At 47.6% G+C, this 14,159-nt stretch overlaps 1 protein-coding gene across 1 annotated transcript; it reads right to left on the bottom strand.

Moving 5' to 3' along the window:
* Positions 1–145: 145 nt before the first annotated feature.
* Positions 146–2,546, bottom strand: LOC129838806 (aldose reductase-related protein 2-like). Its single transcript, XM_055906005.1, has 6 exons — positions 2,412–2,546; positions 1,595–1,701; positions 1,240–1,321; positions 1,039–1,122; positions 856–938; positions 146–598 (listed from the first exon to the last, which is right to left on the bottom strand). Exons 1-6 carry the CDS (start codon positions 2,529–2,531, stop codon positions 523–525), a joined length of 552 nt encoding a protein of 183 aa, XP_055761980.1. The 5' UTR covers positions 2,532–2,546; the 3' UTR covers positions 146–522.
* Positions 2,547–14,159: the final 11,613 nt, after the last annotated feature.

Below are 14,159 nucleotides of genomic sequence, written 5' to 3'. Positions count from 1 at the left end.
CCACTGTGGCATTTCTGAAACGTACTTCCGTAAGACCAGGTATGACATACCCAGCTCCTATGGTTGAACTATGAATTCCTATGGCTAACATCAATTCTTTAAAGTCATACGATTATATATGGCCTGTAAAACAAACTCGGTCATGTGAGAAGCCACAAACACTGTATTGTGCGTTAGGAAATCTGGCACCTTGGATTTGCTACAGTATCAAACCAGAAACCAAAAGCTTTTTTATACTTCATTAATATCGATCCTATGTCAAATTATGTTTCCATGATTGTTGAAAAAATAATGACCATTGTGCACTAGGCTATGAAAGAAGGCAATAATATAGGTCAGAGTGTATATCTCATGAGAAATACAATAGTGCAACACACAGATACTAAAATCACAGTATGTATGGGTATTCGCTAGCACAAGAGGGTATTCGCAAGAAACTAGCTCAAGGGTGGCTATTTCTGCACATTGTCTTAACGGGAGAAATAAGAATGAATCTGAACGAGAACAGAGAGAGGGCAGACATCAGAGATGTACATTTGTGAATCCACTGTTTCCTTCAAATTCAGCACTGAATGGGTAGTCCTTGTGCTTCATGCTCCTGGGTGACAAAGTAAAACAAAACACCATTCAGAGACAGTACAGTTTTTCACATGTTCAGAAATCAAAATTAACACGAAGTATATTTGAATTCAAAGAAAAGTAACAGCATAACATAACTGTCATCATCACATCAAAATGATGATTCGAGTGAAATTTGACTTCATAATACTTATTTAAACAGTTTGAGCCTCTGCAGAGAGAGTGTATACTATAAAATACAGTACATTGGTCAAAATGAACCAGGTAGGGTCTCACCCTTTCATTGGGCAGACTCTCCAGTGCCTGCTAAAGCCCAGAATGGTCTTCATTTCCTCATCGCTCAACAGAAAGTCCAACACCTGCATGGTTCAAAAAGACAATTACCCCCAAAGCCACACGTGTGAACTAAATCCGATGACACACCTCATCAAATAATGGAGAATTTATGGGAGATAATACCTTGAAATTCTCCTGGATACGTGTGGGGGTGATAGACTTGGGAATCACAATCGTGTTCCGTTGGATATGGAAGCGGATCAGGACCTGAAGTGAGGATGACAGAGAGGAAAGTGGACATGTAAATGGGATCCCAGGTTAAAGAAAATATCAGTACGGTTCGGGTTGGCTCGATAGTGTGAAAAGGGTATTAGAGTACAGTACCTGGGCAGAGGTCTTCTTGTGCTTCTCAGCGATGGCCTTGATGTTGGGATCCTCCAGCAGCGAAGGGTCCCCTGGTTTGAACCTGTTATTGACACACAGTGTCACAATCTTTTCACAGGGACAACTGTAAATGGCTGTGTATGTTCAGAATTCATATACAAGGTGAATGTACACTGACTATACCAAACATTAGGAACACCTTCCTAATATCGAGTTGAAATATTGAATTTAACAAGTGACAAGGGATCATTGCTTTCACCTGGTCAGTCTGTCATGGAAAGGGCAGGTGTTCTTAATGTTTTGTATACTCAGTGCATATCTCTCAGGTATTATTAGTTGAAGTATCTGCCCTCACCATGGTCTGTCTGGGGCACCCAGAGGGCTGTAGGCGGTCACAGAGATGCCTTTAGAGTGACAGTAGTTGATCAACTTCTCCTGGTTCAGATAGGGGTGGCATTCAACCTGGCAGTAGAAATAATTAGTGAGGTTATTCACTTCACCTACAGTTCTTATTACAACACATGGGATGTACTGTATTATAAGAGAATTAGTGGTGGTATTTTATCCTGATAAAGATACAGAATTAAATGATATGGTGGATTACAAATAATTTATTTATTTATTTTGAATTAAGACTCTTTGTGTATTACGGTCAAATAAGCCCCCAAAAAGTGTTGCTTTTTATTCAGGAAGCCTGGGAAGTTGTTCAGTATGGTGACAATAGAAAGCACAAGAGGGTCTGTACACTCAAATAATCAGATTGATATGTACCCGTTAATCAGGATGTCTATTGGGATAGATGTGCCTGGAAAACCGCAGTATGGTCACCAAAGCATTGCTGCCTTGCATCAGGGAAAGAGGCTGACTATAAGGCACTAATCAGGCCTTTACCTGACCGAGCGGTCATTGTGAATAAGACAATGGGGCAGGGATATTGACAACGAGGCCTCTGCCCTTTGAGGGAGGGTTTAAAACAAGCGTTGGGTGCTCAGTGTCCTGAAAAGTCTCATTTAGAAGAAGGTTGAGGGATACAAGATACAATTAACGTCACATAAGAATATAGGATCAGCATTGTGTGCTTCACAATGTATTGTGTTGATCCCAGGCTTGTGAGCTTTTTGAGTGACTCGCCATCAGTAAACACTCCTTCAGTAATGAAGGAAAGTCAGTACCTGGTTGTTGGCAGGTTTATACTTGAGGCCTGGCTTGTTCAGGATGGATTCAATCTGTTCTTTGTTAAAGTTGGAGACACCGATAGCCCTGACCAGTCCAGCATCCACCAGCTCTTCCATAGCCTAGTATACAGCACAACAGGTCAATATGGCATCCCCAATATGTGATAGATAACAATAAACTCAGGGTTGTATTCATTAGGGCACACAACGGAAAACAAAAATGAGCATTTCTTATTGGACCAGGTAGTCACTGTTTCAGTCCGTTTGGTGTCTAATGAATATAACCCAGTTGAAGTGATGTTCAATTGAAGAGAACTGTACACTGTCCTATAGTGTCTTAGAGGACGCGTCCTCTCGCACTGACTCACCTCCCATGTCTCCAGGAACTTGGACCCATCGTCGATATTATTTCCATTGCTGTCCGTAGGGAGAGGGCCTCTCCAGGCTGCGCAACAACGATAGCAATTAGAAAAATCACAAGACACTCTTATAGCTCCATTAACCTGGGGAATTCAAATCTGGACCTTGAAGCCAGTTCTACTGCCGATTCTCATTCTTCCTCTCTTATCGGGGACTGATTTAGACCTGGGACATTATCAGGTAGAACAGAAAACAGCAGCACTCCATACCTCCAGGCGTGGATTTGAATACCCTGCCATGAACCAATGGAGCCTACGTGAGCAAAAAAGCTACACGTGAGATAGTGTTAAAATGGTATTAGTCTCACCTGGAAGCCCATGGGCCAGTGTATCAGATAAAGATCCAGGTAGTCCAGTTTGAGATCACTGAGAGTCTTCTGACATCCTTCTTTCACCATAGACTTCCCATGGAATGTGCACCACAGCTGAAAAGAGAACATGCTTGACTTGCGTAACTACCACCCAATTTCCTCAATTCAACCTAAACCACAGATTCACTAGCCAAGATTTGATCACTTCAATTATATAGCCTTGATATCAAGTTCGTTATTTTAAATAGCATATTAAGGAGTGGTTCAACTTCTCACTGCAATGTCAGTGGTACAAACTTGAGACCAGAGATAACTGTACTGCAAGACAGTGACATTGCATCTCACCTTGCTGACCACGAACAGCTCCTCTCTCTTCACCACCCCCTCCTTGACCATGGCATGAATGCCCTCTCCCACCTCTGTCTCGTTCTGGTAGATGAAGGCCCCATCGATGTGCCTGTAGCCTGCAGCTATGGCCGCCCTCACCGCATCAGTTACTTTAGCTGGGTGGGAGTGGTACTGCGGAGGGAGCAGGAAACAGAATGATTCTTTCTTTCAAATGATTCAAATACAACATTGTCAAAGTCTTCAGCAGCCAATCGGCAGTTGAAGGCCTGCTTAGGACGCTAAAGGTGCGTTACGGATACTGTGGTGGGATGAAATCATCAGGGACAACAGCCCCTTCTGGGATGGGGGAGGTGTTCCCAGGAGGGATTTTGGAAAGACAATTGGAGATCTACTTAGTAAGTTGCAGCTGCAGTGTGTTTAGCAGTGCATATAGTATGGTACATCTACATGGATAGATGTCAGTCATTGATTCTGGTAGTATTAATAAGTATGGATAAATTCAGGGTGTCTAGCAGGTTGATCATCATGGTACTTTTTGGTAGTAAGTATACAGGCATATATTATGGTGCATGGTGAAATAAGTATAGCTAGCTGTAATTGTAATGGCGTAGCAGATAAAGAAAAAAAGCATTATCGGTCTTTACCTGGCTAAAAAATAAGGAATATTGTTTACAGGAAACTCAATCTACAACTACAGATGAGGTTGTGTGGAAAAGGGACTGGGAGGAAGAAATGTTTCTGTCACGGGCAAAGAAACTCAAAAGGGGGTGATGATATTAACTAACAATAATTTCGATCCGAATGTACACACTGTCCAAACAGATCTGGATCCTTTTAAATATGCTATTGGGGCCTCCCGGGTGGCGCAGTGGTCTAGGGCACTGCATCGTGCTATGCGGCTGGCTTCCGGGTTGGAGGCGCGCTGTGTTAAGAAGCAGTGCGGCTTGGTTGGGATGTGCTTCGGAGGACGCATGGCTTTCGACCTTCGTCTCTCCCGAGCCCGTACGGGAGTTGTAGCGATGAGACAAGATAGTAATTACTAGCGATTGGATACCACGAAAATTGGGGAGAAAAGGGTGTAAAAAAAAAAAATATATATATATATATATTTTTTTTTTACCCCCTTTTCCCCCCAATTTTATATATATGCTTTTGGACCATAAACAGATTTGGCTCATTAATCTTTATGGTCCAAATAACGATGATTCACGCTTCTTAGAAACTATTTATAACAATCTATCGATCTCACAGTTTTAAGTACTTCAATGGACAGTAATGGAAATCACAAAAAAACGTTCACCCTCATGCACTTAAGGAGACCACGACAACCATGGACACATTAGAACTAGTGGATTTATGGAGGCTTAAAAACCATGACCTACTGAGATATACATGGAGGAGGCTTAAAATCAATCTAGTCGTCTACTTTCTTGTGTCCTCGCTGGCACCAAAAGTTTAAAGAGTGTTGATGGGAGACAGAATTGGATCGCACTCTAGCGACTCCTTGAGGCGGGCCAAGTGCCTGCAAGCTGACTTGGTCGTCAGTTTAACAGTATTTCCTCCGACACATTGGTGCGGCTGGCTTCCGGGTTAAGCGGGCGGGTGTTAAGAAGTGTGGTTTTGTGGGTCATGTTTCGGAGGATGCATAGACTTGACCTTCGCCTCCTGAACTCGTTGGGGAGTTGCCGCAATGACACATGATTGAAATTGGGAAGAAAAAGGGGAAAGTACAAAAATAACAAAAAATGTAAATAAAACACTACCATAGAAGCACAGAGTAAGTTAGAAGAAAAACAAAAAGAACTGGAGAAACTTACTCAAGAACGATCAAGTGTAATATAAACTGAGTATACTAAACATTATGTACCCCTTCCTAATATTGAGTTGCATCTCAGAACAGCCTCAATTCGTCGGAGATGGACTCTATAACGTGTCGAAAGCGTTCCACAGGGATACTGGCCCATGTTGACTCGAATGTTTCCCACAGCTGTGTCAAGTTGCCTGAATGTCCTTTGAATGGTGGACCATTCTTGATAGACACGGGAAACTGTTGAGCGTGAAGAACCCAGCAGCTTTGAAGTTCTTGACACAAGCCGGGGTGCCTGGCACCTACTACCATACCCCATTCAAAAGGCACTTAAATCTTTTGTCTTGCCCATTCACCTTCTGAATGGCAGACATACACAATCCATGTCTCAAGGCTTAAAAACCCTTTAACTTGTCTCACCCTTCATCTGCACTGATTGAAGTGGATTTAACAAGTGACATCAATAAGGGATGATAGCTTTCACCTGGTCAGAGCAGGTGTTCTTAATGTTTTGAACACTCAGTGTATTACAAAAATAAAGAAAACTGGATGGAAAAACGCAGCAAATTATTTTAGAATTTTTTACATAAAAAACATGAGCTGGGGGCACACCCAGAAAAAAACTTGTTTGTGTGGAAGTGCTGACTAATGGCAAATAAACTATTAACTATCAAAATAAATAGAGTAGCAGACTCCATATATATAAACTCCCAGTAATTTACTGGGTATTTACCAACGTTTCGGCATCACAGTGCCTTCTTCAGGGTAATGTCATGAATATTTGAACCGGGTTATGTAGACAAACAGTGCAATTAGTGCAACCAATGACAATAGTGATGGGTGTGTCATAATGCTTAAGTTAATTAGAATTAATTAATGAAACTGTTAAAAAAACAATAGTTTATGGCATATTAAATATATTAGGCTATTGTTATCATATAGAACCATAGGTGTATGCTAATAAGCTGTAGAAAGAATATATCAATTTACGATACTTCTTCATAAAATAAATAATTGTTTATAAGAAAGGCCTGAGATCAAAGTCAATAGTCAGACCACTAGGGGTCAATGTTTTTAGATAGGATATCCAGTAAGCCTCCCTTTGTAGGCTTTTCCACATGAACAGGTGATGAGATAGATTACTCCCTTGGTCTTGTATGAGATGATAACACTAACAGGGATTTTTCGACCTGTATGTGGGTGTCTGAAGAAAGATGTTTTTATAGTGCTATTGCACTGTGCGCATTAGCCACATTTGTAGTTCCCATTTGGAATGGGTGTCAAGAGTGTCTGAGCTGGCTCAGGGGTCATGTCAGATCTCACCAAGCTATCTCCAATATTACGACCACGCTTATAGACCACCAGTGGGGGTTCCTTGAAGAGGTGTGCGATTTTTTGTCTGATTGAAGAATATGCCAGTGCTTTTTCAGGATTCCTTTAATTTTCTCCGAACCCTTGGTGTGCTTAGTGCAAAAGACTGTTGCGTTATTTTTCTTCTTTGGTTGAGTTTTTAGTAATTCCTCTATTGGTTGTGTCACGCCCTGACCTTAGAGAGACGTTTTATTTCTCTATTTGGTTAGGTCAGGGTGTGATTTGGGGTGGGCATTCTATGTTGTCTATTTCTTTGTTTTGGCCGAGTTGGTTCCCAATCAGAGGCAGCTGTCTATTGTTGTCTCAGATTGGGAATCATACTTAGGCAGCCTTTTGCCCACCTGTGTTTGTGGGTAGTTATTTTCTGTTTAGTCTCTGTTACCTGACAGAACTGTTCGCTTTCGTTTTGTTACTTTGTTCAAGTGTTTTTTGACAATAAAGGAATCATGAACACTTCTCACGCTGCGCTTCGGTCCACTCCGTCCGACGACAGGCGTTACAGAACTACCCACCAAAGAAGGACCAAGCAGCGTGATCAAAAGGACGAGTGGACATGGGAGGAGATCCTGGAGGGAAATGAACCCTGGACGCAGGCCGGGGAGTATCAGTGTCCGAAGGAGGAGATAGAAGCAGCAAAAGCAGAACAGCGACGTTAAGAGGAGTTGGCACAACGAGCAAGAACGAGAGGCAGCCCCCCGCACACGGGGAATTTGGCAGAGTCAGGGTTCAGACCTGAGCCAACTCCTCGTGCTTACCGTGGGGAGCGAGTGACCGGTCAAGCACCGTGTGTCGTGGAAAATCACATTACAAATATAACCCTCACAAGAACTTGTGAATTCAATAAAGGCTTTTATTACAAAATATCAGAAGCCGTGTCAGTCCGCGGAAAAGACCAACTTCCATAAGCACTGGCTCTGTTCTTATACACATACATCAAATGAGTCCATCCCACATGCAAATGAAGTTCCTTCCCTTAGTCTGCTTTCAGGTAAGTTATAATGGTGGCAGGACCCCTTCTTGTCCTAAAAATAATATATGTCCATCTATCCTATGGGCCTATGTCTTTGGCCTTCGTACTTATGTTTAGCTTGGTGTGCTCTTTGGTATGTTTGCCCTTATTAGGATCAGCAGACTATGTGTCCCTCTAACATTAGTATGTCCAGCTGTCCTACGCGCCTATGTGTCGCCTTCTCCTCCTGTGGTCTGATGTACAAATTTATATCTGTCCCTATATGTACCATTTACTCCCACACGTGCTATCCGGTTCTGCGCACTATGCCTTCAGTGCGCATCCACAGCCCGGTGACCTCTGTGCAAGCTCCCCGCAGTGGCCGTGCTAGAGTGGGCATTCAGCCAGGACGGATTGTGCAGGCTCAGCGGTCCTGGCCTCCGGTGCATCTCTTCGGCCCCTCCGACCGCAAGGCACTTCAGAAGGTAGTGCGTAAGGCCCAGTACATCACTGGGGCAAAGCTGCCTGTCATCCAGGACCTCTACACCAGGCGGTGTCAGAGTAAGGCCCTAAAAATTGTCAAAGACCCCAGCCACCCCAGTCATAAACTGTTCTCTCTACTACCGCATGGCAAGCGGTACCGGAGTGCCAAGTCTAGGACAAAAAGGCTTCTCAACAGTTTTTACCCCCAAGCCATAAAACTCCTGAACAGGTAATCAAATGGTTACCCGGACTATTTACATTGTGTGCCCCCCCCTACCCCTCTTTTACGCTGCTGCTACTCTCTGTTTATCTTACATGCATAGTCATTTTAACTATACATTCATGTACATACTACCTCAATTGGCTCGACCAACCAGTGCTCCCGCACTTTGGCTAACCGAGCTATCTGCATTGTGTCCCACCACCCGCCAACCCCTCTTTTTACGCAACTGCTACTCTCTGTTCATCATAAATGCATAGTCACTTTAACCATACCTACATGTACATACTACCTCAATAAGCCTGACTAACAGGTGTCTGTATATAGCATTGCTACTCTTTTTTCAAATGTCTTTTTACTGTTGTTTTATTTCTTTACTTACCTACACACACACACATACATACATTTTTTGCACTATTGGTTAGAGCCTGTAAGTAAGCATTTCACTGTAAGGTCTACCTAGACACCTGTTGTATTTGGCGCACCTAACAAATAAACTTTGATTTGATTTCCTGATGTGTATAAAGTCGAGGTTATAGAATTACACTGAAATGATTGAAAACATTGTCACGTTCTGACCATAGTTCTTGTGTGTTGTGCTTGTTTTAGTGTTGGTCAGGACGTGAGCTAGGTGGGCATTCTATGTTGTGTGTCTTGTTTGTCCGTTTCTATGTTTGGCCTAATATGGTTCTCAATCAGAGGCAGATGTTTTGTGTTGTCTCTGATTGGGAATCATATATAGGTGGCTTGTTTTGTGTTGGGATTTTGTGGGTGGTTGTTTCCTGTCTCTGTGTTTTCTCTGCACCAGCTAGGACTGTATCGATTTGCCACTTTTTGTTATTTTGTATTTGTAAGTTTTCTCTGTTTATCGTTTAATTAAACATGTTGAGCACTGGCTACGCTGCGTGTTGGTCCGATCCCTGCTACACCTCCTCTTCTCTTGAAGAGAAGGAAGGCTGCCGTTACAGAACCACCCACCAATCTTGGACCAAGCAGCGTAGCAACGGGCAGCAGCGACACCAGCAGCAGCAGCGAGTTCAGGAGTGGACATGGGAGGATGAGCTGGACGGAAAAGGACCCTGGGCAGAGCCAGAGGAATGTCGCCGCCCTAAAGCAGAGCTGGAGGCAGCAAAAGCAGAGAGGCGGCATTATGAGGCGCTAGCAAAGCAGAGCGGCTGGAAGCCCGAGAGGCTCCCCCAAAAATGTATTGGGGGGAGGCTAAAGGGGTGTGTAGCTGGGTCAAGTAGGAGACTTGAGCCAACTCCCCCTGCTTACCGTAAGGAGCCAAGGATGGAACCAGAGCCAGTGAGGGCGGTATTGGAGGTGAGCGAAGTAGAGACTGTGATGGATCTAATGGGGAAATTGGAGGAGAGAGAAATTAGGGATTTGCTGGTTTGGTGCATGAGGCACGACATCCGCCCGACGGAACATGTCGGGGATTTGATGTCACCTGAGTCAGCTCTCCATACTCGTCCTGAGGTGTGGGCTAGCCGTCTGGTGAAGACTGTGCCAGCCTCACGCACCAGGCCTCCTGTGCGCCTTCCTAGCTCTGCACGTCCTGTGCCAGCTCAGCGCACCAGCTCTCCCGTGGCAGCTCCATGCACCAGCTCTCCGGTGCCGGCGCCACGCACCAGGCCTCCAGTTCCAGCACCCCGCACTCGCCTTGAGGTGCGTGCCCTCAGCCCAGTGCCATCGGTGCCAACACCACGCACCAGGCTTCCTGTGCGTCTCCAGAACTCTGTTCCTCCACGCACTCTCCCTGGGGTGCGTGTCTCCAGCCCGGTACCAGCAGTTCCGGCACTACGCACCAAGCCTCCTGTGCGTCTCCAAAGCCCTGTACGCACTGTTCCTTCTCCCCGCACTCGCCCTGAGGTGCGTGCCCTCAGCCCGGTACCACCAGTGCCGGTACCACGCACCACGCCTATAGTGTGCCTTGAGAGTCCAGTGTGCCCTGTTCCTGCTCCCCGCACTCGCCTAATGGTGCGTCTCCAGTCCGGTACCACCAGTTCCGGCACCACGCACCAGGCCTACTGTGCACCTCAGCAGGTCAGAGCTGCCCGTGTGCCCAGCGCCGTCTGAGCTGCCGCCTGCCCAGCGCCATCTGAGCTACCTGCCTGCTCAGCGCCGTCTGAGCTGCCTGCCTGCCCAGCGCCGTCTGAGCTGCCTGCCTGCCCAGCGCCGTCTGAGCTGCCTGCCTGCTCAGCGCCATCTGAGCTGCCTGCCTGCCCAGCGCCATCTGAGCTGCCTGCCTGCCCAGCGCCATTTGAGCCATCCATCTGCCCAGCGCCATCTGAGCCATCCGTCTGCCCAGCGCCATCTGAGCCATCCGTCTGCCCAGCGCCATCTGAGCCATCCGTCTAACCAGCGCCATCTGAGCCGCCCGTCTGTCCCGAGCCGCCAGAGCCGCCCGTCTGTCCCGAGCCATTAGAGCCGCCCGTCTGTCAGGAGCCGCTAGAGCCGTCCGTCAGTCGGGAGCCGCCAGAGCCGTCCGTCAGTCGGGAGCCGCCAGCCAGTCGGGAGCCGCCAGCCAGTCGGGAGCCGCCAGCCAGTCGGGAGCCGCCAGCCAGTCGGGAGCCGCCAGAGCCGCCAGCCAGTCGGGAGCCACCAGAGCCGCCAGCCAGTCGGGAGCCGCCAGAGCCGCCAGCCAGTCGGGAGCCGCCAGAGCCGCCAGCCAGTCGGGAGCCGCCAGAGCCGCCAGCCAGTCATGAGCTGCCCTCCAGTCATGAGCTGCCCTCCAGTCATGATCTGCCCTCCAGTCATGAGCTGCCCTCCAGTCATGAGCTGCCTTCCAGTCATGAGCTGCCCTCCAGTCATGAGCTGCCCTTCAGTCATGAGCTGCCCCTCAGCCCGGAGCTGCCTCTGAGTCCGGAGCTGCCTCTGAGTCCGGAGCTGCCCTTCTGTCCGGAGCTGCCTCTCTGTCCGGAGCTGCCCTTCAGTCCGGAGCTGCCCTTCAGTCCGGAGCTACCTCTCTGTCCTGAGCTACCTCTCTGTCCTGAGCTACCTCTCTGTCCTGAGCTGTCTCCTCAATCTAGTGGGGACCTTGGTGAAGGTTCCTAGACCAGGGTCGGTGGCGAAGGTCGCCACTCAAAGGATGCTAAGGAGGGGGACAAAGTTAATGGTGGAGTGGTGGCCTCGTCCTGCGCCGGAGCCGCCACCGCGGACAGATGCCCACCCAGACCCTCCCCTTGAGTTTTAGGGGGTGCGTTCGGAGTCCGCACCTCAGGAGGGGGGTACTGTCACGTTCTGACCATAGTTCTTGTGTGTTGTGCTTGTTTTAGTGTTGGTCAGGACGTGAGCTGGGTGGGCATTCTATGTTATGCGTCTTGTTTGTCCGTTTCTATGTTTGGCCTAATATGGTTCTCAATCAGAGGCAGATGTTTTGTGTTGTCTCTGATTGGGAATCATATATAGGTGGCTTGTTTTGTGTTGGGATTTTGTGGGTGGTTGTTTCCTGTCTCTGTGTTTTCTCTGCACCAGCTAGGACTGTATCGGTTTGCCACTTTTTGTTATTTTGTATTTGTAAGTGTTCTCTGTTTATCGTTTAATTAAACATGTTGAGCACTGGCTACGCTGCGTGTTGGTCCGATCCCCGCTACACCTCCTCTTCTCTTGAAGAGAAGGAAGGCTGCCGTTACAAACATTCATGGCATGTAATTGGTTATTGACAACGTTTCAATGAGTGTGTGCAGTGTTGGACCCTATTCTTTCCCTACTTACAGAATTGTTTTCAAACCCCACCCACCATTAAAAATTATGTGTGTTTGACTTCATGTCAACATAAGGAAGACTTAAATAGAGCCATCTCAGCTTGAGGACCAAAAAGTAAAGGCCATTGCTGATAAGCACAATAAGACCACAGCACAGGTATGAGAGAAACAACTATGCAAAGGGGAAACAAGGTCAGGAACGTGACATTATCCCCCCCCCCCCCCCCCCCCCCAAGATGCGGATTCCGGCCGCAAAACTCAACCTCAAGGGGAGGGTTAGGGTGGGCATCTGTCCACGGTGGCGGCTCCGGCTCCGGACGCTGTCCCCACACCACCATAGTCACTCCCCGCTTCCGTATCCCCCTCCCAATGACCACCCTCCAACTAAACCCACCTAAATTTAGGGGCATCACCGGGATAAGGGGCAGCACCGGGATAAGGGGCGGCACCGGGATAAGGGGCGGCAGCTCCGGGCTGAGGGACGGCAGCACCGGACTGAGGGGCAGCACCGGACTGAGGGGCAGCACCGGACTGGATGGCGGATCCTGGCTGGATGACGGCTCTGGCGGATCCTGGCTGGCTGACGGCTCTGGCGGGTCATGGCTGGCTGACGGCTCTGGCGGGTCATGGCTGGCTGACGGCTCTGGGTGGTCATGGCTGGCTGACGGCTCTGGCGGGTCATGGCTGGCTGACGGCTCTGGCGGGTCATGGCTGGCGGAAGGCTCTGGCTGGTCATGGCTGGCGGAAGGCTCTGGCTGGTCATGGCTGGCGGAAGGCTCTGGCTGATCCTGTCTGACGGAAGGCTCTGGCTGATCCTGTCTGGCGGAAGGTTCTGGCTGATCCTGTCTCGCGGAAGGCTCTGGCTGATCCTGTCTGGCGGAAGGCTCTGGCTGATCCTGTCTGGCGGACTGTTCTGAAGGCTCATGGCAGACGGGCGGCTTTGCAGGCTCATGGCAGACGGGCGGCTTTGAAGGCTCAGTCCAGACGGGCAGTTCAGACGGCGTTGGGCAGACAGGCAGTTCAGGCGCCGCTGGGCAGACGGCCAGCTCTGACGGCTCGGGACAAACGGGCAGCTCTGACAGCTCGGGACAGACGGGCAGACTCGTAGACCTGTAGGGAGGAGACGGAGAGACAGCCTGGTGGGTGGTTCTGTAACAAATCTCTAGCTCCTCTTCCTCCTCGGACGAGGAGAGGAGAGAGGGATCGGAAGACCAATGTGCAGCGAGGTATGATGACATAATGATTTATTAACTGAAGTCAAAGACGAACACGAAAAACACTTGGAAAATTACAAAACAACAAACGAACGTAGACTGACCTAAAACATGTGAACTTACATATAACGAAGAACGCACGAACAGGTACACGACTACAAACAAACGATACAGTCCCGTGTGGTAACATATACAGACACAGGAGACAACCACCCACAACAAACAATGTGAAACAACCTCCCTATATATGGTTCTCAATCAGAGGAAAACGTAAAACACCTGCCTCTGATTGAGAGCCATACAAGGTCAATTAAACCTGACACTTAACATAGAACAAACACAGACTGCCCACCCAGCTCACGTCCTGACCCACTAAACACAACTATACAAAGGGAAAACAAGGTCAGGAACGTGACAACTTTCCCTTAATTCTGCCTTTAGTGACATACTGTAGCAAGATTTGATCCTGTATTTTAAGCCTTATTCAGAAATATTGAATTACATAAAAAATTAAAGCAATTGTCTGAGGATGGTGGTGAACCATCTGACAGAAAAAGGAAAGGGTACAATATAAAAAAGGTTAAAATCCAGGCATGTCACATGATTTCACTAAACCCAGGGCCCTAGCTAGTAAAACCTTTTTTGGGAATGACCTCATTACGGAGCACAATGTTGATTGCATGTTTCTCACTGAAACATGGCTGTCTTCAGACTCTCTTGTCGAAGCCTCCCCCGGACTACAGCTTTTCATACTCTATAAAACAAAGGAAAAAGGGTGGGTATTTTACTAATGCACTCAGCTGTAAGGACATTTCATTTATCATGCTATGCTGTTTAAATGTCAGCCCCCAGTGCTGGCTATACAGGGTTATAGCCAACACTGGTGGCCACCAAAAAGCACTGCTCCACTTTCTTT

Source organism: Salvelinus fontinalis, chromosome 39, assembly GCF_029448725.1.
Source record: "Salvelinus fontinalis isolate EN_2023a chromosome 39, ASM2944872v1, whole genome shotgun sequence".
Classification (NCBI taxonomy): Eukaryota; Metazoa; Chordata; class Actinopteri; order Salmoniformes; family Salmonidae; genus Salvelinus; species Salvelinus fontinalis.
Note: the sequence above shows the minus strand (reverse complement) of the source record. Positions and strands in the feature narration are given on the sequence as shown.

Excerpts from the sequence above, each read along its gene's own strand:
- LOC129838806 (XM_055906005.1), bottom strand. The coding sequence starts at position 2,531 with ATGGAAGAGCTGGTGGATGCTGGACTGGTCAGGGCTATCGGTGTCTCC. Across the intron at positions 1,702-2,411 it reads ATAAACCTGCCAACAACCAG|GTTGAATGCCACCCCTATCT; the intron begins GTACTGACTTTC and ends TTCTACTGCCAG. Across the intron at positions 1,322-1,594 it reads GGTGCCCCAGACAGACCATG|GTTCAAACCAGGGGACCCTT; the intron begins GTGAGGGCAGAT and ends TGTCAATAACAG.